The following is a 23172-nucleotide window of genomic DNA, read 5'->3' on the forward strand; positions in this document are numbered from 1 at the left end:
TTACCGGACAGACCAGCCGCCATTTGGTCTGATCTGATGCTGTTTTGATAATGTGAACACCCATCCGACAGCCTGTCCGATTTGCCGGATGGTTTTCAAAAAAATTTGATTTTTTGGTGGTCGGACGGACATGTTAGTCTATTAAACGACATGTCTGTCCGGCAGACAGTGATAGTCCATTCTCTCTAATTTGAGAACAGAATAGTGTAAAGATATATTAAAAATAAGCTGAAAAATGGGTTTTGATGAAAATTGTCTGATGAGTGTGAACGAAAAATATAATTCGGCCATCAGGCCAAATGACAACCGGTCTGTCCGGTAAGTTGGTCAATGTGAACCCCCCTTATTATGTAGTTTAGGAACGACAAAAGTTAACGATAGTTAACAATAGTTAACTATTGTTAGAAAAAGAACGCACCTCTACAGTGTTGGTGAGTGAAGCCACAATCATTTAAAAACAAAATTAAATTGTAGGTTATCTGTCAAAATGTTTACTTTATCTGTCAAATTTCGATCTTGTTTATCCAGGGGCGAACTCACTTTTATTGGTGATGGACAAGGCGATGCAATCATTGACCGCCAATATTTCAGACAACCATGATGGTTTGACACAATTTTCAGTTTGTTTTTTGTTGCGAAAATCAGATAGTTTATAATTTGACTATAAGTGTGATGAAAAATCTAATAATTTTAAACGAGCCAAAATTGTTTATGAAATTGGGTTCTCGGAAACGGCTCTAACGATTTTGATGAAATTTTGAGGGTTTGTTCCTGTAAGCGAGTTAAAAGTTATGGTAGTAATTTTGCCACGCCCACTTTTTAACATAGAAGTTTTTTCGGTAACAACTTTAAAGAAATTGGTTTCTCGGAAACGGCTCTAACGATTTCGATGAAATTTTCAGGGTTTGTTCCTCTAAGCGAGTTTAAAGTTATGGAAGTACTTTTGGAAAAATCCGCCCACTGCCACGCCCACTTTTTTAACATATAAGTTTTTTCGGTAGGTAACAACTTTAAAGATTTCGACGAAATTTTCAGGATATGATTCTCTAGGGGAGTAAAATATTTAGGATGTACTTTCAGAAAAATCCGCCCACGAACACATCAACATTTCCCATACAAAAGATTTTTTTGGTAACTGCTTTAAAGATTTCGATGAACATTTGAGGGTTTCTTCCCCTGCGCAAAACCAAAGTTTCAGAAGTAGGTACTTTCTCGTATAGTATTTTTTTCATCGGAAACAAAAAAAAAATCCGCGAATTTGTTTTTTTTTTTTTTACCTAAACAGCCATCTTTATTTTTTAGACATTTTTGATCATTTATTGAAACTATTAAGTTATTTGTTGAATTGGTAGTATGAATACATTGAACCGTACGTTTTTATGTAATATAATAACATTTAAAGATACCAAGCAAAGCTCGGTCATCCAGGTACTATTACTTAAAGGGAAGACTCTCACCTAGACCAGACACATTTTTGATGGCGCCCCTAGGGTTAACCGTCTATCTGCACTCCGACCCTTTACCAATCCATTTGTGTCTGTACACTCACACTAATAGAAAAGTAGCTTCACTGATTTGAAATAACACCCATTCCGTATACTTCTTATTCTTATTCAATGAGAATGGGAATACCAAAATTAGAAATAGATTTTATTTCAAAGACTTCACAAGTCGCCTTTGTTTTCAAGTTTTCACTGCCAACTGAACTGCCCACGTATGGCAAATAAGGAAGTTATTGAAAATCGGGGCATCACTAAAATCGCCTTCAAATGGACCATAAATAATTTTAGCTTTCTCTGTACAACACAGCATTCACCTAAATTTTCTGGAAATGATGACAATCTAATATGGAACTTGGAGCTTTGTCCAAAGTACAGAACTAAAGATGGTGACGATTTTTTACCTGACGATTACGTTTCCCTATATTTAAAATTGTTACAAGGACCTGTTGGAGCGGAAAAAATTCTATGCAAGTATAAAATGTATATTTTAAATGATATAGGCAAAATACTCCACGTCAAGGAGATTTCAGATGGTGTTGAATTTGGAAAAAATGATCGTCATGGCTTTGCAACGTTTATTAGAAGACGCTTGTTAAAAGCAGATTTAAAGCCTTTCCTCCTAGGGGATGTATTAAGAATTGTATGTAAAATTGAAGCTTTAACCAATAAAGAAAATATTTCTGGTCAAAACGCTGTTGGACAGAAAAAAAATTCTGAAAGCCATCTTATTGCTGATCTTGATAAACTTCTTCAGAGTCAAATTCATAGTGAAGTCAAATTGGTGGTCGGTAAATTTGAATTTCCCGCCCATAAAAATATCTTGGCTACACGAAGTGATGTCTTTAAAGCAATGTTCGAACATAACATGAAAGAGACCAAATCAGGTCGAGTGATCATAACGGATGTAAAAGCCGAAGTTGTCAAGGAAATGCTGCATTTTATATACACGGGGAATTCTCCGAAAATTAAAGAAATGGCAAATGAACTTTTTATTGTTGCTGATAAGTATGCTTTGAATAATTTAAAAGAAATGTCTGAAATAGCATTATTTGAAAAAATGAGCATTGAAACAGCAGCTGAAACTTTAATCTTAGCTGATCGCTATAATATGGAGCTATTGAAAAAGAAAACTTTAAATTATATCACTATTCATGGTAAGAATATTACAAAAACAATTGGATGGAATTTAAATTATATCACTATTCATGGTAAGAATATTACAAAAACAATTGGATGGAAGGAAATGATACTGAAACATCCGGAGTTAGTAGAAGAAACATTGATCGCGCTATTATCATCAACGAAGTAATAACTATTATTAAATTCTGAATAAAATGTCGGAACTTTGTAATCAATTTATTCATAGTCAATTTTGTAAATAATGTAATACATATGTATGTAATTATTAATAAAAAAATGTTAATGAAAAATTCAAATTGTTTAATTTATTATCATAGGGCATAGTCCAACTAACATTTCAGCTTCGGTTAAAGTATTACAAAAGCTACATTTCAGCTTCTTTTAAACTTTAGTAAGGTTGTTGGGCACGGAAAAAGGAGAACGTTATACAAGTTTGACCCTCTATAATAAGTTTAAACGAAACTTTACCGAAGCTCTACCGAAGCTTTGAGATTTGACAGATAGCTTCGAAAGATCTTGTATAGCTCTTTAATAAATGTTTTATCGAAATTTAAAAGAAAAACTTAAAAAACAAAAAATTAATTCTTTTTTAACAGATTTTTGTTTGATTTTAAATCATGAATTTTATCTTTTAATCTGAAATTATATATTATTCCATTAGTTTTTAGTATATCTATTAATAATAATTTTAAAAGTATATAAGTATGTGGTAACAAACACCACACCCAGGAATCGAACTTCGTATCTGCTTGGTGGCAGTCCGCCACTCTACCCACTCGGCCATCCTAGTATATCCCAACTAGCACAACAGTTTCTATAAATTGAGATCTCGCAGTTTCTACTTTTTATACAGCTTGTATTGAGCTTGCTTCAGAATTTAATTGCTTATAGAAGTTTGAAATTGTTTAACAACTTCTAATAAGTTGTTTAAATACTGTTAAAGAAACTTAAACAAAAAAATAAAACGGTTTTCGGAAAAGCCTGCATAATGAATTTATAGAAGCTTTACAGAAATTACCATTTTAATATTTGGTTTTTGGTTTTGATATTGAATAATCTAGCTGGGACACTTTTTGGTTTTGACATTGAATAATTTAGCTCGGACATTTTTTGTTTTGACATTTCTGCTATTTATTATTTTTACCGGACACCCTGTATATAATTTCAGATTAAAATATAAATTTAAAAAGAAAATGTCTTTTTTTTTGTTTTTGTAGTTGTTTTTTTAATTTCTATAGACATGTATTAAAGAGCTGTACAAGGCCTGCCGAAGCTCTCTGTCAAATCTCAAAGATTTGCCCAACAACCTTACTAAAGTTTAAAATAAATTGAAATGTAGCTTCTGTAATACCTTTAACGAAGCTGAAATGTTATTTGGGAGTGCTGGTTTTTTTTCTTGTGTGAATTGGGTTAAAAAGGATTTTTTTAACCAACTTTATACTGAGTAGATTTAAAAAATTTCCTCAACAAAGAGTAATCTCCTTTTTGCATGTAAAAAAAACTCCTCGTATAAAATTAAATTAAAAAAAAAAAAAAAACAAAGTAAAGTCTCTAAAGCTGCGTTCCTTTGGAAATATTTATCTACTTTTTAGTACTTAAAACCACTTTGATCTACTTTGCTATAGTGAAAAAGTAGTTCAAAGCAGCTTTAAGTACTAAAAAGTAGATAAATATTTTTAAAGGAACGCAGCTTAAAATAAAAAAAAAAATCTGGTTTTTCTCAATTTTCAGGTGATAATTTTATTTTTTTTATACAACATTAAAAAATCTTTAAACGAAAATTCCCCTTTTGAATAGTTGGTTTTTATTCAGTATGGTTGCACCGGACACTAGATTTTTACATCTGATATGTTATCATTTTCAAAAGAAAAATCAAAATTTCGTATTTCGATATTCGATTTTGAAATATGTTCAATTTAAAGTTTTTTTTTATATTCTTACTTAAACTTTCTTTTAATGTATAGTTTTCCTCGCGAGTTTTCGGTATTTTTCTTGATTTTTTATCTCTTTTTTCAATTGTTTCATTACAAAAAAAAAAATGTGCAAACTTCTTTATCCATTGACTTAATATATATGGACTGCTAGAAGCATATTCAGGTTGGTTCCACTTGTTTCTTCGCGATACTAGCGCCCTAAAAAAAAGCGGAGAATAAGTGCAACATTTTTGACGAAGTGCGAAAGGAACAAATATAGAAAAACAGAGAAAGCACTACCTTTTAACGACAGATGTCATTCACTAAAAGTTTCCTCTTTTCGCCGTCTAAGGTTATACCGCTAGTAGAGCTAGAAAGATGTGGAATCATTTTTTTTTTCAATTTTTGTATGGAAAAGTAGGTCAATATAGTAGGTCAATGTCTTTATCCATTCCATTCATTAGAAACGTCAATTTTTTTTTAACCCATTTTAACCTGCTCCACAGCTCGATAAATTTTAACCCATTTTATTTACCACGCTAGTGTCAAAACCAAACGTCAAATTTTAACCAAAATTTTAACGAAATTCACACACGGCCTGGGTTGCCATTTTGAAAGAAGGGAAAGAGGCCATTGTTAAATAAATTCTGTTTGTTTACCCATTCCGATTTTATTAACATTATGTACATGAGTTTATACACCTTTTTTTTTTTTTGGTATTTAGACTCATTCACCACAAATTGTTTTAAATGACCACCCTAATGTACAATTTCCACTTAAAAAATTTCGTTCTATTTCTAAGCTCCACATTACCAACACGGCAACACTTTTATTTTATTCACATTCACAAAGCTTGTCCATCCAAACACTATATAACAACTCCAATAACAACAACAATAATAAAATACCTGCGCCTTTCATTCGTGAGGCTGCTCCAATCTGCAACAACTTTATTGCTCCATCATGGCCCCAAACATCATCCGTTTTCTGTTTTTTTTTTTTTTTTTTGGTTCTCTTTCCTTGTGCTTTTTTTTTATTATCATCCGTTCTATCTGCTTCTTTTAGTTTTTACTCAGCCGCGATGGAAAAAAGCTGCAAATTTAAAATCGTTAACCAACGGAATTTTCTGTGAAAATTTTAATAACCACCCTGTTTTTGAAAAAATAATAGAAAATCTTAATTAAATATTTAAATACAAAATTTATGTATATTTTGTCATTTTCAATAAAGATTTCATCTCTATATTTTCCCTTCCCTTTAGTGCATAGAGTGAATAATATTTTTGTGTAATGTGAGTATAATAGTGAAAAGGTGAAAAGTTAGAAGAAAAAAAAAAAAAAAGTTCTAAATTAATAAAATTAATAAATTACAGATGGCAACTTATGCCATCTCATGTTTCAGCAAATAAATTATACAAGTGTCAAAATGTCAATTGATTAACGGTAAGTAGATAGATTTTTATTCTGAAAATTTTTGAAAAAAATTCAGAACTTTTGCGTATAATTTTGAAATTTTCTTGAATTTTTTTTTTTTTTTTTTGTATGTTGGAGGGTGGTAGGGAGATGAGGCGCAGGACTCACCTAACCAGCTGCTCCATAGAGGTTGGTCTTTTTTGCTCTCTCCCAGCGCCATCTATATGTATGGTTGTTTATTGATTTTAAAACAATCTCTCTGAGTATTCTCTCGCATCTGTTTTGTCTCAGTTCTGAATAAATTCAGTCCATCATCATCATCATCCTTAGATTACCTACCTGTTTCGCCAGCATCATCTATCGTTTCTTCTTATCCTAGAGCTGTCATTCTGACCATTTATTTTGACCACAACACTTTACTATTCAAGTCTTAACGCCTTCTCTCCCAAATGCACTTGCAGCATCTTAAACTCCATCTCTGTTTTTTTTTCTCTCTGCTGCACTATTGCCGCTGATCGTTTCTCCGTGTGTGTGTGTGTGTGTGTGTGTGAGATGTCCTACTCTTTTTTGCAGCTCGAAGACTCGTTAACCTTGCTTGTCTCGTTCATATATGAGCCAAGTAGGTGTATGGTGTGCTGTCACCGGGGCTGCAAATATAATACAAAAAAAAGAAAAAAAAGAAACTTGCTTTGCAAACTGGCGCCCAGGTAACAACTCTTGGACAGATATACGAGCAAAACTATTTTCTATATGTATGTATGTAAATAAAATTTTATACATATGTGTGTATGAGTGTTTTACTGTTTTTTTTTTTATGTTGTTTATTCTTTCTTGTGGTTCTTTTTTTTTTGTGCTTTTTTCTTACCAAATTTGGCATATTATCGATTATATTCTCTGGGCTGGTGTGGTGCATTTTCAATTGGACTATTGTGAATGTGCAGGAAAAAAGATACCTACCTGGCATTCATCTCACGTATAACGGTTGCATTCAAGATTCAAATTGAATTCGATACATATTTTGAGAATTGCAGGTGGAATAAAACACGTTTCAAGAATCTTATTTCAATAGAGAAATAAATTTTATCGATGATTGGCTGTCAAGTTGGTGGGAAATACGTTGACAGAATAAGTTAGTTATGGTTTCTGATGAGGATTTGTTTAGCTGATGAATAGTTTGAGGAGGGGGTTGGAGTGATGTAAGTTGGGGGTTTTTTGTATTACTTATTTTTTTATCGGATGATTTTGCAATTAAAATCATGTCAAAAGAAAAAATCAAGATGGAAATTTTTAATATTTTAATATATACCTACCTATGGAAATTTTCCATATTCTAAAAAATTTAAATTTTGTTTTTTTTTTTTTTTTTTTTTATTTATAACAATGAATTTATAAAAATGAAAATTTCATTTTCAAGAGTGTGGACTTGAATTATTGTTTTATATTATTTTATAGTTCATAAAATAGCATAGCGCAAAATGGTTTTTATAATAAATAAATACTTTAACACAAGCAAAAGTCATTTCGTGAACGTTTTGGGTACTTTCTATTATTTAAAGAAAAATAAATAAAAAATACATAATAAAAAAAAAAATTAAAATTGTTGTTACCAATTCAAATAAACAGGTTGTAAAAATTGACAAAGCCATTTCAAAAATGACAGCCACAAATATTTGTTTGGAATTTAAGGACGAGTTCAAATTTTGACCACAAGAGTGATAAATTTCACTTTACACCAATTTACCAATATTCAATATACATATTCAACAGAAATCACAATTCTGAGAGTTGTAAAAATATAAATTGAAAAAATGCATTTGAAATAAAAAAAAAAAAAAAATCATGTGTGCAATTCACACGTGGTAGAAGTGAAACCTTAAAAAATCATTTTTCTTGCAAAAAAAAAATCGAAAAAGTCTAACTTTTTTTATTCCATCACCTTTAAATCCACCTTAATATAATAAATTTTATATCACCCAAAAGCTTATTATTTCAGCTCAAAATATTTATATCGACCATGTCTATACAACATCTACAAAAAAAGCTAGAATTTTTTTAAACCAATCAATTTTTTCATCAAAAAAGTACAAAAATCAATCTTTTTTCAATTTAAGATTGTGAAACTTGTAGAGCACCTACGGTTATGTGTGATATATCAAATAAAAGGTTATGTTATCAGCATGCGTATTAAAGTTAAATCAAATTTGTATGTGCACTAGATCAAAAGATATAACGTGTGTAGAAAAAGAACATCTTTGTACCGTTATCTCCGAATTTTGAATATGAAATTAATTGAAATTTTGTACAATTATAGTTTATTTAATTACCTATCTACAGTGCAAATTTCATTTATTTATCTATTAAAATAAAAAAGTTATAACAAGTTGAAGTCGTGTCGCGTTTTCGTTTCATCTTGTTTCAAATCACTACGATACTAAAGAAGTTTTCACTTCAAAAATAATTCAATTTATTGCAACTGAAAAAATTTGCATACACAAATTTTTATTGCAACTGAAAAATATTTGCATTTAACAAAAAATGTTTATTGCATATAAAAAAAATTTTCGGAATTGAAAAAAAAAAAAATCAATGCAAAATGTGTGCATTAACCCTTTCGGTACCAGCGTTACTCTCATGTAACATATCTTTGAAAAATCGTAAAAAATATTCCATTAAATAATTTTTTTGGTTTCGATGGCTTAATTGAAAGATAACACTGGTTTACAAGGGTTTTGTTGCCGAAACAAAAATATACTTTTCTGAAGGTTTTTGGTGTGCTGAACTCGAATCCGAAGTCAGAAACAACTAATCAGCTCCCGTTTTTGAGATATTACCGTTAGAAAATGCAAAAATACGTTTTTTTTTAATTCTTCGGACCTTATTCTTTTGTACAAGGAAAATTGTTTGAGCATATTTAGTAACGGTTTCTATAAGAACTGTTTTCCATCTTTCGACACCTGTTTAAATCTTTTCAATATCTTTTATATTGCCCGAGATATCTCAAGCTGAAGTAAGTGGGTTTGGCTTCATATATCATAAAGAAGATAATGACGTTATAAAATTTATAAAAATACCAAACAACTTAGGATATCTCGGGCAGTAAAAAAGATATCGGAAAGATTTAAACAGATTTAAAAAGGTGGTAAATAGTACTTATGAAAACCGTTACTAAATATGATCAAAAAATTTCCCTTATATAAAAGAATAAGGTCCGAAGTTCTGCATACTCTAACGGTAATATTTCAAAAACGGGAGCTGATTAATTTTTTTTTTTGACTTCATATTCGAGTTCAGCACACCGAAAACCTTCAGAAAAGTATATTTTTGTTTCGGCAACAAAAAAAAAGTTTAATTTTGTTAACCAGTGTAATAATTCCTAGTTACTGGATTAGTACAAAAAGTTAGTCAAATATCATACTTTTAATTTTTTTTTTTTTCGAAAAAGAGACTGAAATCCACATTTTTTTTTTTACAAAATAATTTTTTTTATATGTATATGGTCATAATTTTGAAAAAAAAGATAAAAAAATGTTAATCCAGAAAAAAAGTAATCCAGAAGAAGTAGCATACATTACTGTTCTATAAAAAGTTATTTCCTCAGTTGTCCGACTTTTTTGGTGGTCATAGGCAGTGTATGTTACTTACATACATGTAACATGAGAATAACACATTAGTTTTGCTATTTATTATTTTGGAACATAACTTTTTGCTATTCATATTTCTTAGTTGTGATGTTTTTGATACGATAATACTGAAAAAAACATTTTTTAATATTGATTTCCATAGCTTGGGTTTCGAAAGGTGTAAATATTCTTTTTTTTTATATTTGTCGAATTTCTTACAATTTTGACTATTTGGCCTTACATTAGGTTCGATATTAAAGTTGAAATTGCTAATGTATGGTCAAATAGCCAAAATTGTAAGAAATTCGGTGAATATTTAAAAAGAAAATTATTGCACACATTTTGCATTTATTTTTTTTTTTCAATGCAAAAAATTTTTTACTAGCAATAAATTTTTTTTTGATGCAAAATATTTTTGCAATAAAAATTTTATTTTCAATAAAAATAAAATGCAATTTTCTTATTTGTAATAAATATTTTTTTTTAATGCAAATGATTTTCAGTTGCAATAAAAAAAAATGTTTAATGCAAATTTTTTTCAGTTCAGTTTGTATTTGTAACCCTGGTTCTGACACAGAATACAAAAATTAATGACGAGAATATTACATCATTCATCATCCTAGTCCAAGAGTGTTCCCAAAAATGGAGTTCTCAGAACGACTATTTGGCTAATATTGTTGTTTGTTTTATTTCTGTCTGTCATAGTTTAAAGGCCGATTATACGTCAAATTAAACTTGCCATCAGGATGCATGCATGTGTAACTTCATGTAGGTACATAATATTTTGAGATTTCTTGGATATCAATTGTTCATTATAATACCATAAAAAAGAAAACATTTATTTTTTATTATGCATAAGTTGCACGTTCATCGGTTCCCTCATAACTTCTAAACTACTTATCATAATTTAACAAAAGAGTTATCGTTGTAATCGTCTTCATAATTTTCTGGTTATGAATAATGTGATGTTACATTAAATTGAATGTGGGTCACTTAAAAGGACATAGAGTTATGAGAATTTTTTGAAGTTATATTTTTTTTTCTGGCGTTTGTACAGAGAGAAAACACGATTTTTGACAAGAATGTTAATGGGATTCACTAGAGATCTTAGGATCATCTGAAACCCTACAAATGCTAAAAATTCGATAAGTGGTATGAACTAAAATTTCCCTGTCAATTTAAAATACAATGCAGTTTTTCAGGATTATTAAATTAAACAAAATAGAACCAGAGTTTCTACTCAAGGTCTCTTGGAACACTCCCATGTATTTTCATATGATTAAAATTGTTGTTTTAAAATTAAAGTTTTTCTATAGAATAAAATATTACGCATACGCTACAGTGAACTAACTCTAAAAATAATACCAGCTTCAGGAAACTTTGTGCTACTTGATCTGGCACTAAGGAAAACAGTTTTTACTGGGGGAGCAACAAAATTCGTTATAGCGAAAGAGCATTGATTCATATACAATTGCTTTCAAAATGTGTCAGGATGTACGAAAGGTTTGCGATTTGTTAGAGATTTTCTTTTAAGAGTATTTTTTTTTTACTATTTGTGCTGATACAAGATTATTTTCAAATAATAGAAAGACAAGTCCCTTATGAAATTGATAGTTGAAAGAAGGCCTTCAAGGGTTTTAGTAGGTTTGTAAGATAAATAAAATGCACGACTGGGTCGCACGTACTTGCTCTTGTAGTTCAAAGTATCGTTATCTTAAATATCTATTGGAAATTTAAGATTTTGTTTAGTGTGGAGAAAAAAAAAATCAAAAAAAAAAAAAAAAAATTGAAAGTTAAAAAAATAAAATAAATTTTTTTTTTCAAACAATTTTTTTTTCAAAAACTTTTTTTATTTTTTTTTACAATTGACACTTCAAAATGATTTCTATAAATTTTGAATAAAATTGCCTTATGCTTAGATGAAATATATGAACTTCAAAAATATGACAATTTTTGAAAAACGGCAACGCCATATTTCCGAATTTTTTGAGAAAAACTAAAAACGCAGTTTTGTTAGAATCAATAAGAGTATTACTTACATCAAATTTAATCGAAATCGTTAGAGCCGTTTTCGAGAAAATTGCAATACCTCGAAAACGTTATATAGGAGATATGTGTTAAAAAGGAGATATTAAAAAAATAAAAAAAAAACGGGCCTAGGGAATTACGTAAAAATCATCTGTACCAAGTTTCAAGCAAATCCATCCATCCGTTTAGGCCCTAGCTCGATGTACAGATGGACGCACAGACGCACAGACCGACGGACGGCATGACGAAAACCACTTTTTTGATCTTCATCTTCTCCATCATCGTAATGTTGGTTTTGATTAAAACCTCGAATTTTTTTTTCTACACAAAACCAATACTTGCCCTATAGAGCAAGTAAAAACTATTAAAGTTTAACTGCCTTATAAATAGCACTAACTAACTTTTTCAGAATATTGTTGGGGTGCTGAACTCGAATCAAAAATCAAAAATTTTCTATCACTTCGCGTTTTCGAGATATTCCCTTTACAAAATTTTAAGAATCGATTTTTTGCTAGTACTTTAAGCACTTCCGTAGCTTACAGTGGTTTTGTTCCGAAAAAAAAAACAATACTTTTCTAAACGTTTTGGGTGTGTTGAACTTGAAGCTTAAATTAGAATTTTTCTATTAGCTTGCGTTTTCGAGATATGTAATGTATGTATACCCTTTATAAAATTTCAATAAATCGATTTTGTGCTAAATTTTAAGCATTTCCCTAGCATACCTGTATCACCCAAACTAGAGCTGCTAGACAAAAACTAAGATTTGAAATCAGCGGTGCCAAATTACTTAAAACAGTTAAGAAACTTCATATCGTCGTTAAAACCAAAAAAGTGTGTAACTCCAATTTAGCAAATTTTACAGGAGAGCATTAAAACCTCATAGTTTTGAGGTCATTTTTATGATTTGACATTTTCTAATTTGCTAATAAAATAAAAACTATGAACTTTAAGGGTATATTCCCAGTTTAAGGAACAGTAGATATCAGGTTTCACCGACGCGACGATATATAACATAAAAAGGTGTAATTTTGTTTACCGGGAAGAAGCTTTGGGAGCTTGATTCTCTAACTCACCTTTCTATACCAATGCTAAATAATTAATTTTCAATACATTGCATATTTCGAGGCTAATGATTGTTCCAAGACTTGAAAAAAATATAATGAAAAAATATATAAATCTAATAAAACTTGTACTTTTCTTACTTAGGTAAAACAAAAAAGTACAAAAATATTGATTTTGGACTTAAAAACTTCTTCTTTGAGCAGCTTTTTTTTCGAAAAATTGTTCAATGAAATGTGTTCAGACGAAGTAGTAAGCCTCTTTGACAATGATGGTCTTTCAGTAAGGATTCTTTTGAGTTCTTTTTTGAGTTCTTGCTGCTTGCTGGATCACTGCCTGGTGTCTCCATAGCAACACTATGCATCACAAAATACCATCAGCTTCATCTTCAAGCTCCAAGGAAGTGATCAAACAAAAAAAAAAAAACTGAAAACAACATTTTTATTGAGGACGACAAGAAAAAAGAGTCTCTCTTTTTCCCTTTGTCATCGCATCGATTTTATTTTTACACAAAAAAAAAAAATATTTTACTATTCTTGCGCACAAAATCAACAAAAACGAGACCAACTCACTAAGGATAATGACATGGATTTTCCCACAAAACAAATCAACGTTCTACTACACGACGACCGACTACGACGACACGGCAACAAAAATGCAACAATAATAATAATAAAAAAAAAACCCTTAGAAAAACCAATGGAGGAAATTGATGACGACGATGATTATGATGATGATGATAAAATGGGTGGTGATGGGTTGGGTGGGTTATGATGGTTTCCTGGGAAAATCCTTTTTTGCGCTGCTGGCTGGTGTGTTGGTGGTTAACATGGTGCAACAAAAGCTGGCTGATGGCCCAAAGAATAGTAGTAACCAATGGCATCAGTGTGTTCCTTTTTTTTTTTAAACTTCTATCATCCAACAATAGCACATGCACAAAAGTGTTTTGCTCCACTTACAAAATAAAGGACAAAGGACTTTCCAAGTAGATACTATACCCAACGCAATGTTTCGTTCGTTCATCAGCACTTGTTGTTTTTTTTTTGCTTTTATTTTTGTTTTGTCTTTCAAGAACTAAGCGCCTTCGGCAACAAATAATTTTATGATGCAGGCAGGATGGATATAGGATATAGGAGGCATCATGATGAGATGAGCTAGTTTTATAGAGATGCAGCCGATACAAGAACAATGCGTGGCGCTGGATGATGATGAAGATGCTCTTGTTCGTGTTGTTTATTATAAACGTTTCACAAGGACTCTTGTAGTATTCTTTACCCTTGTTTAGTTTTTTTTTTTTTTATTTTTTTGTTATTTTTACTAAACTTATAAAAATACAAAACAAAATCCTTGTTTTTAGAACAAAAACACAAAAAAAAAATATGCTACCGGGTTGCAACAAATGAATGAAATTCAATTCAAGGGTGGTCCAAGGAAAGATTTTATAAATTATTATTTTGTCTAATTTTGGTATTTGACTATTTTGAAATCAGAACAATGAATTCAAGATAAGAGAAAAAAAAATAATTAACAATTAACTTGGCAATGATTTCAAAATGATATAAATTGAATTGTCTACAAAATGTCAGTACCGTGGCATGTTCGATTTTTATTTTTTGCAGCTTAATTAAATAGTTTATAATTAGCGGCCTTTTTAAAAAAATCTCTATCTTAATTCTCAGTACCGAGGTAATGACATTTTTGAATTTTGTCTTTCGTCAAATTTCGTCGGAGAGTGTCAGTACCGTGCCAATGATTTTTGTACTCTAATTTTTTTCCTAGTTTTGTTCCATTATGTTTGATAAAAAATATTTAATATTTTGTACAGAAAAAAAAACACTCACCTTGAATATTTTAAATTTTGTTCCTTATTTCTGTTCTATAACAATTGAAAAAAGATATAACATGCAGGGCATCAGTACCATGGATATGAAGTTTTTGAATTATGTTGGGAAGAAAGATCTCGTTGCAGAGTGTCAGTACCGTGGCTATAATATTTTTTAAAATGCTGTCTCAATTTTTTTCACTTTTACCGTTTAGAAAAAAAAAAAAAATTCTTAGGCAAGGCGCACATATGCGACCTGCACAAATTCATCTAGAAAATCACAAATTCGTTTCCAACTATTTTTTATTTGTCACAATTTAGCGGACGAAAAATAAGCCAAGAAAAACGGAGAACAAAATGTCAGCTAAAATTTAGTGCGATCTGAGTACTAGGCTTTAGTCTGAATCAGGGTTGTAAAATCTCATTTTATGGTTAAAGCATTTGCTCTCCATTACAAATTATTAAAAAATTATTGCTGCAAATAAAAAAAATTACATTGAAAAAAAAAATATTTATTGCAACTGAAAAATATTTACATTGAAAAAAATATATAAAATATTTATTTACTTATTATTAAAAAAAAATTTGTATTGCAATTGAAAAAAAAATTATATTAAAAATAAAATATGTACTGCAAATAAAACTACATATTTTGCATAAAAAAAAAAATCTGCATTGAAAAAAAAATTCAATGCAAAATGTGTGCATTCAATATTTTTTTTTAAATGGTCCTTGAATTTCTTATAGTTTTGGCTATTTAACCATACATTCACTTTTTCAACTATAATATTGAAGATAATATAATTTAATTTTAAAGTTCAAGTGAGGTCACTTGAACTTTAAAATTGAATTATATTCAATCGCTCCACTTAAAATTATAATAATTTTTTATTATTTTTTCTTCGTGAAGATAATATAAATTAAAAAAGCCAAAATTGTAAGAAATCCGACGAGTATTAAAATAAAATGCACAACAATTTTTTATAAATAATTTTTTGGAAGAAAAGTTTTAAAATAAAATTGTAATGCCATTTTGTAGAAATCACTAATCAACATCTAAAAACAAAATTTCATAAAAATTCAATGTCTCGTTTTCGAAAATTTGATTTTTCAAAAAAAAATTTTCAAATTTTTTTTAAAAATCCAAAAATTATTTCTTTGGAAATTTTATTTTTGGTTTATATTTAAATTATATAAATGCTTCTTAAAAAATAGTTTCGTTGAAATCGAATAAGAAGTTTCGGAGATATTCGAATTTGAAAAAACGGTTCTATGGCAGGTACAGTTAATAATGATTTTCAAAAAAACTAACATTTGAATAACAAAATCGTTAGAGCCGTTTTCGAGATATTTCAATTTTACTAAAATTGGTATATGACAAGTACCGTTATTTTTGGTCCAAAAAAATTAATTCCAAAAACCCCTCTGGAGAGTCGCCAAATAACGCTACATACCAAGTTTGACATTAATCGGTCCATCCGTTTAGGCTGTAGCTCCTTATACAGACAGACAGACAAACAGACAGACATACAGATAGACTGACAGACAGACAGACAGACAGACAGACGGACTTCTTGGCATTGTCTACCATCGTAATGTCATGGAAAAATGTTATCTCAACTTTTTTTTTGTACGAATGCATAACTTGATATATAGTACCTATATCGCAAGTAAAAATATTTAATGCACACATTTTGCATTGAAATTTTTTTTTTCAATGCAGAAAATTTTTTATTTGCAATAAAATTTTTTTTTAATGCAAAATATTTATTTTCATTTGCAATAAAAAATTTTTTTTAATGCAAAATATTTTTCAGTTGCAACAAATATTTTTTTTTTCAATGAAACTTTTTTATTTGCAAAAAAATATAAAAAAAATTTTTTTTTTTTCAATGAAACTTTTTTTATTTGCAAAAAATATTTTTTTTTTAAATTTGTAATGGAGAGCAAATGCATAAAAATAAAATGATTTTTTACAACCCTGCTGATAACTGACTTTATATTTAAGTTTCTCTTTCCATTTGACAGAGTTTTTAAGATTAGCATTCGTTTGCTTACGTCTATTGTAGGTGGGCAACTACTCCAATGCAATGGTTAGAGTGCTAAACCTGTAATGCCAAATTAGCCCAGTCGAATTAAACATTTCAAATGGAAAAAATTAGATCGTGCAATTTTTTTTCATAGGACGGTAGAGGGGATCACTGAGAGCTTAAAACCAGTTTTTCGGGAAAATCGACCTTGTGCTTAAGCCGCCATCTTGGTTTAAAGGTAAAATACGTTTTAGCAAATAACTCGGCCATTTTTAACTTTTGACAAAAATTATACAAGTAAAACTTGTAGAAAATTTTATTTTCTATAACTTTTATCCTAATAAATTTTTCTATATGACCCATATTTTTCGAGTTAATTTGAAAAAAACTATACCCCTACTCAGCTTAAACTTTATACCCGGTTGATTATAGATTTTAGGATCAACGCAATATGGGAGTGTTTTCATATGTTTTTGGGGATAATAAATCTAGCTGCAATGTTAGTTTTTGCAAATTCTTGAAATTTTATAAACAAAAGGAACTATGTATCTCAAAATCGGTAAGTGTCGTTTTAAACAAAATTAGTAAATATTATAACTGATGTCTAGCAAGACAATTAAGTCTTTGAATTTTTCAAATCGCTTCATTAATGCCTGAGATATGACCAATTGTTTATAAATCACTCTCTCTTTTAAGCTTTTATTATAAACAATTGGTCATATCTCAGGAATTAATGAACCGATTTGAAAAATTCAAATACTCAATTGTCTTGCTAGACATCAGTTATAATATTTACTAATTTTGTTTAAAACGACATTTACCGATTTTGAGATAGTTCCTTTTGTTTATAAAATTTCAGGAATTTGCAAAAACTAACATTGCAGCTAGATTTATCATTCCCAAAAACATATAAAAACACTCCCATATTCCGTTGATCTTAAAATCTATATTCAAAGCGGGCATAAAGTTTAAGCTGAGTAGGGGTATGGTTTTTTCAAATTAACTCGAAAAATATGGGTCATATAGAAAAATTTATTAGGATAAAAGTTATAGAAAATAAAATTTTCTACAAGTTTTACATGTATAATTTTTGTCAAAAATTAAAAATGGCCGAGTTATTCACTAAAACGTGTTTTACCTTTAAACCAAGATGGCGGCTTAAGCACAAGGTCGATTTTCCCGAAAAACTGGTTTTAAGCTCTCAGTGATTCCCTCTACCGTCCTATGAAAAAAAATTGCACGATCTAATTATTTCCCTTTCAGCTTAATTTTTTGTACATCCCGACTGGGCTTAATACTTAATCCTTTAATGACGCTAACAGTTAATCGCTTCTCCACCCTACTTCAACCTTGGTTTGTCAAATTTACTAAGACAATTTATCAAGATATATTGGCATTTGTACAGAGTTATAAAAAAGTTTTGCATAAATAACAACCTTTTCATGATGTTAAACTCGCAAAATACCCATTTATTACAAGGTCCTTTTCAATTCCAACATATCTCGCATTGTAACTTCTCTAAAAAAACCTACTCTAGGTTTATAGGAAACTTAAAATAAATAAATCTTCCGAAAACACCTAAAAATTATCCAAGAAAATTATCACACTACACTTTTCCTGGGTAACGCTATTCTTCTTACAAATTACTTTTTGTTTATTATAAAAGAGAACTCTCCTTGTTTTTAGTTTTATTATGGTTGTATGTACTACCGTAGTCCTTTTAAATTACTTATAGGAAATTAGTTTTTCCTTACCAAAAGTACTTCAAAAACTTGATTATACTTATATTACACGTTGAAAGATTGTGTTTTCTAATAGTTCCTTATACCTTTTTTATCGTTATGTGAGTAGTATATACCAAACATGCCACCCTTTAGCATTTTGTACGTGGCCCGTTTATGGGATTGTCGGTAGCAGATAATGTCCTTTTCTCACGCGAAAAAAAATTTAAACTTTGCAAATTGTAATGGTATAGAAAAGTCTCAACGAAGAAATTGATTATAAGTGATGTTTTAAGCCTATTTTTTTATGTAAATGAACCAAACAAATTTTAAACCTGCATTTCATTTTATAATAATTCAGTTCCGTAATTTTTTGTTTCTTTTTTTTTTGTTTTTTTGAAAATACAATAAATACACGGAAAATTGTAAAGCGCATATTCTTATAATCTCATTCTCCTATAACAGCTGTAACAATAATTTTGCAGCATCCTTCGTTAAGTTCTGTAAGCTGGGAGATTCTCTCTCTCTCTCTCTCTCTTTATATCTCTCTTTTAAGTTTCTTTTTCATTTCGTCAAGTTAAACTTAACGAAGAATTTTTTTTTTTTTTTTGAAAGCTTTTCCTTCTTTTCTTCCGCTATCTCATCATCCCCATTTTTGATTATTTCATAATCAACGTTGTCCTTGCCCCAATTTTTAAGGAATAAAACATTCATAATACACAGACATACACAACACACAAAAGTATGGTGACATATTCTATGTGATGATATGTGTGTGTGAAAGAATGTACCAAACTTCATATTAGAAATACCGTTAGATAGAGACAACAACAATAAGGCTGAATGTCGAAGTCGAGCAGAGGGATGTGAGGAGAGACTTGGAGGTAGATACTTATTCTCATTCTCATGGTTTGTTCTATAGTATGTAGACATGTGTATTAAAAAAAAAAAAATAAGGATGCAAGGATCCTTTCTTGAATTAATGATTTTGCACCCACCAAGTCGTCGTGTCGGTTATTCTATATTTTAAATTTCTAAAGATGAACGATATGTGTGTTTGTGTTTTATCTGTATGTTTGTATGTATTGATAACCATGAAGTGGAGATATGACGTAATAATAGTATGACGTCGTCAAGTTTTATAGTTTGCTATTATTATCCTTGTTGCTGGGCAATATTGTTTGGTGCTCTTAAGTTTTTGTTGTTGTTTTTTTTTCTCTTGTAGACTTTTGGTGTTACATATTATTGCATCATATAAAAATTGACATCGTGACCTGTTTGAGCTTGAGTATATAGCATCAGAATGTCCTCAAGAACGTACTACTTTGTACTGTTTTACACTGAAGAAAAAATCACGTGTATCTGCATATGCTACAGGTTAGGGCGTATCGTTTCATAAAATGATGATAAGAAATGCATTATTGAAATTCATGTGTGCCAATATTTATTCCAGAAAAGGCAGCCTTATAAACATGGGTAGTATATTTGACATTTATGTTTCACGTTGGGCGCCATTTGTGAAACTTTTTGGAAATACAGCACATGTGAATTATTAATATTAGACAAACAATTTTGGTTCTATAAAGCTTTACAGATGCAATTGTTGCTTCTGTAAAGCATTATAGAAGCAAAATTGTTAGTAGGAATGTAAGATGGAGAATTTACTAAAGATGCTCAGACCTGGAGTCACTGAAAAATTCGAAGTCACAGTAGGTAGTTGTAAACACCAGAGGGAACTGTCTTTTGAGTCCTCTTACGAAGTTTATTGAACTGTTCCGAAGGTTTTTTGGAGTTCTGAACTCGAATCCAAAATCAAAACTTTTCTACCAGCTCGCGTTTTCGACGTTCGAGGTATTCCCGTTATAAAATCTAAATAATCGATTTTTTCCTACATTTTAAGTACCTGTAACACTCAAGTAAGAGCTGCTTAAAAAAAAAACTGAGGGCAGAAACTTAATAAAACTTAAAAAAGGTGCGATTTTGTTGACCAGCTTAATTCTTTATTCGGTTCTGTTATAATCTCGGTGTCTCGTTGATAATAATCCTGCCACCTTTAACTTAACTTTTCACACTGCTGATCTGATCCGCTTATGGGGTTCACCGTATTTCTTCGTAACCAAAACAAAAAGACTCGAACCCACAGAGTAAACATCTGTTTCGATGTTTTTTTATTTTTTATTCCCCATTGAACAAATTTTTAAAAAATTGTCAGTAGTCCAAGAAGCCAAGAAGTCCACAAGAATATACATTGGAATTGAAACCTATGCAAACTCATTTTTCTATTTTACTTTTTGAAGATCTTATAGAATTTTCTAAGCAAACGAACTGTCATTTGGAGTTCATTCATCCAGTCATATTGAATAGAGAACGTGACTTTACTTTAATATTTGTTCTGAAATTTGTTGTCATCTCTCGAATGGTGTTGGTGTGGAAATAGAAATGCATTAATTTAAACAGCCGGTTTGTCATCAAACATTAATATTGTCGAAATGATGAAGAAAAACCATAATAAATGTCAACAAATATAGGTAAAAAAAAGACAACAACGAAGACGAAGCATTGTATGACAGTGTTGTTTATTGATTCAGATGAAAAATGTTACAGTTGATGGTTTGAGATGTTTTCTTTTCCTTAGTATAATATTGTTGTTATGTCATTTCATTAGATCGTTTTTGTATTTAAGATCAATAGGAAATACATTTTTGATCAATGTTTGATGAGTAAATATTTCTTAGAATATAAAAATAAGCTAAATAGTAATTTCTACTTCTTTTTACTTTTTACCGTTATTAACGGTACCTGTCATATAAAAGTTTTTTTTTGATTTATGAATATCTCGTTCAAGAATACCCCGATTTCAACGAAAATTTTTATACAAAATCGTTTAGGTAAAGGTAATGTTAAAAATTAAGAAAATTTTCAAAAAACTCATTTTTGGATTTAAAAAATATTTCAAATTGTTTGAAAACGTGTTTATGAAAAATTTTGAAATTTCGTTTTTATGCGTAAATAAATTATTACTTCAAAATAGCATACCAACTTTTTATTTGAAAAATGTTAGAAAATTTTTATACATATATAAAAAATTATTTTTTTATTATTTTTAAAAAACGGCTCTAACGATTTTCGAACATTTTTTTCTAAAAATTCCCTTTTATACAAGAAGTAAACTGGCATACTTGGTTTTTTGTGAAAGATCATTTTTAAAACGATATTTAATTAATTATAAAAAACAGATTTTATTTTTTTTAATTTCTTGAAAATATCAAATTTTAAATTTTCTTAATTTTCTTGAATAAAAAGCTTTTACATTAGAGTAACTTAAAGCATAAGAGCAAGTACGTGCGACCCCAGTCGTGCATTTTATTTAATAAGTGTTTTAATGAATCTAGAAGAAAACATAAAAATAATAAAAAAAAAATCTACAAAATAGAGTCGATTTAGTTAGTTTTAAAAAGTGTATTATTGTGTGTTCTATTGATCCGAACCGAAACACATTGCATAATTTCTTGTATATATTTAATGTGTATTTTGAGTTTAAGGTTCGCAAATCGAATTTTAATACCTAAAAAATACAACTGCCAGGTTTTTAAAATTGCTATTCAGATGCATGCGCTTATAAAATTATTTCGCAAATTCTTGCTTCACCAGTTTCATAGAATTTTCATTAAGTCATTCGCTTTTTTGCACTTCGCATATTTTTAAATGACAATGTAATAAATATTGCTTAAGTTTATTAAACTTATTATTAAATTAGGCAGTAAACGTACTTTTTTACCGACTTCCAAAAAGGAGGAGGTATTCAATTCGTCTGTATTTTTTTTTTTTTTTATTTTATGTTTGTTACCGCATAACTTTGGACTGAGTGAACCAATTTTGATAATTCTTTTTGTATTGGATAGCTGGTGGCTGCAGTGTGGTCCCATTTCAATTTCGTTGACTTTTTGCCATAGGAACTATTTTAAAAACCATAAAAACAAGTTTTGATCCGTGGAAGTCGGTTTTGTTTTTTTGCTAAAAATGATTATTAAAATTTCATCTCGCGTTTTTTTTATGTGAAATTAGGTACTTAATATAAATATAAAATAGATCGCGAGGCAATACAACTGAGTGCATAATAATACACTTTTATGTACTCTTTATATTTATATTAGTGTTCAAAACTTTGAAGCGTTTTCATCACTAAAACTCACCTTTTTCAATTTATTAATAACTTTTATTTTACAATAACAAAAAAGCTGTTTTTTCCGCTTAAAATCGCGGTTCAAAGTCTTCCATAAAAAAATTTTGAAAACCGTCCAGCTTACCTGGTAGAAAGAATTATTTAACGAATAAACTTTTTTTTTGTTACTTTGACATGATGCAGCATAACAATTTTACTTTTTCCGAGACTAGTCCGAATAATTGCTGGCATTACCGTATTTTTTAATTTAGTGATATTTAATCAAAATTACTGGAAACCAAAAATTTTATTTCAAAAGATAAGGTTATTCCTTATTTTATAAAGTTGTCCACTGTGGCGTATGTGTAACACTTTTTCGGAGTTATACTAAATTTGGTGAATTTTTTTAAATTTGAGCAGCCATTTTAAAACTTTTATATGTTTTTTCTTCTATATAGTTTTATTCAACGAGGAAATAGATCGATCGAACCTGTTCTGACGGAAAAGTAAGAACAGAAAATCCTTTTCTGAGATGTTCCAGACAGCTTCTTTGAACAGTATACTTGAACAGTTTAGAGTAGAAGAACCTCTCTGAAGAGTAAAAAGCCTTTCTTTTGTATTAGGAACAATTCAGAAAAATGTCATTGAAAATACATAAGATCTGTTTGTTTTGTTTTTACTTTTTTAAAGAAAGTAACTCGTGATTTCACAGAGTGATCAGTGGTTTTCTAGGAAAGTAGGTATGTGATTTTACCGAAATCAC

General features: G+C 29.6%; 2 protein-coding genes across 2 annotated transcripts in view; both read left to right on the top strand.

Annotated features, from left to right (window-relative positions):
* Positions 1-1301: 1301 nt before the first annotated feature.
* On the top strand, positions 1302-2811 carry LOC129909320 (speckle-type POZ protein-like A). The gene has a single exon (XM_055986407.1). The coding sequence runs from the start codon at positions 1717-1719 to the stop codon at positions 2809-2811; it is 1095 nt and encodes a 364-aa protein (XP_055842382.1). The 5' UTR covers positions 1302-1716.
* Positions 2812-5824: 3013 nt separating this feature from the next.
* LOC129912687 (uncharacterized) overlaps positions 5825-23172 on the top strand; it is a 101705-nt gene continuing 84357 nt past the window's right edge. Inside the window, exon 1 of the mRNA XM_055991042.1 lies at positions 5825-5997. The gene's annotated coding sequence lies outside the window, so the exon portion shown is untranslated. The remainder of the gene's footprint in view (positions 5998-23172) is intronic.

This window comes from Episyrphus balteatus, chromosome 2 (genome assembly GCF_945859705.1).
Source record: "Episyrphus balteatus chromosome 2, idEpiBalt1.1, whole genome shotgun sequence".
In the NCBI taxonomy this organism is placed as follows: Eukaryota; Metazoa; Arthropoda; class Insecta; order Diptera; family Syrphidae; genus Episyrphus; species Episyrphus balteatus.

What these genes read in the sequence shown, in the direction of transcription:
- LOC129909320 (XM_055986407.1), top strand. Translation starts at nt 1,717, where the DNA reads ATGGCAAATAAGGAAGTTATTGAAAATCGGGGCATCACTAAAATCGCC.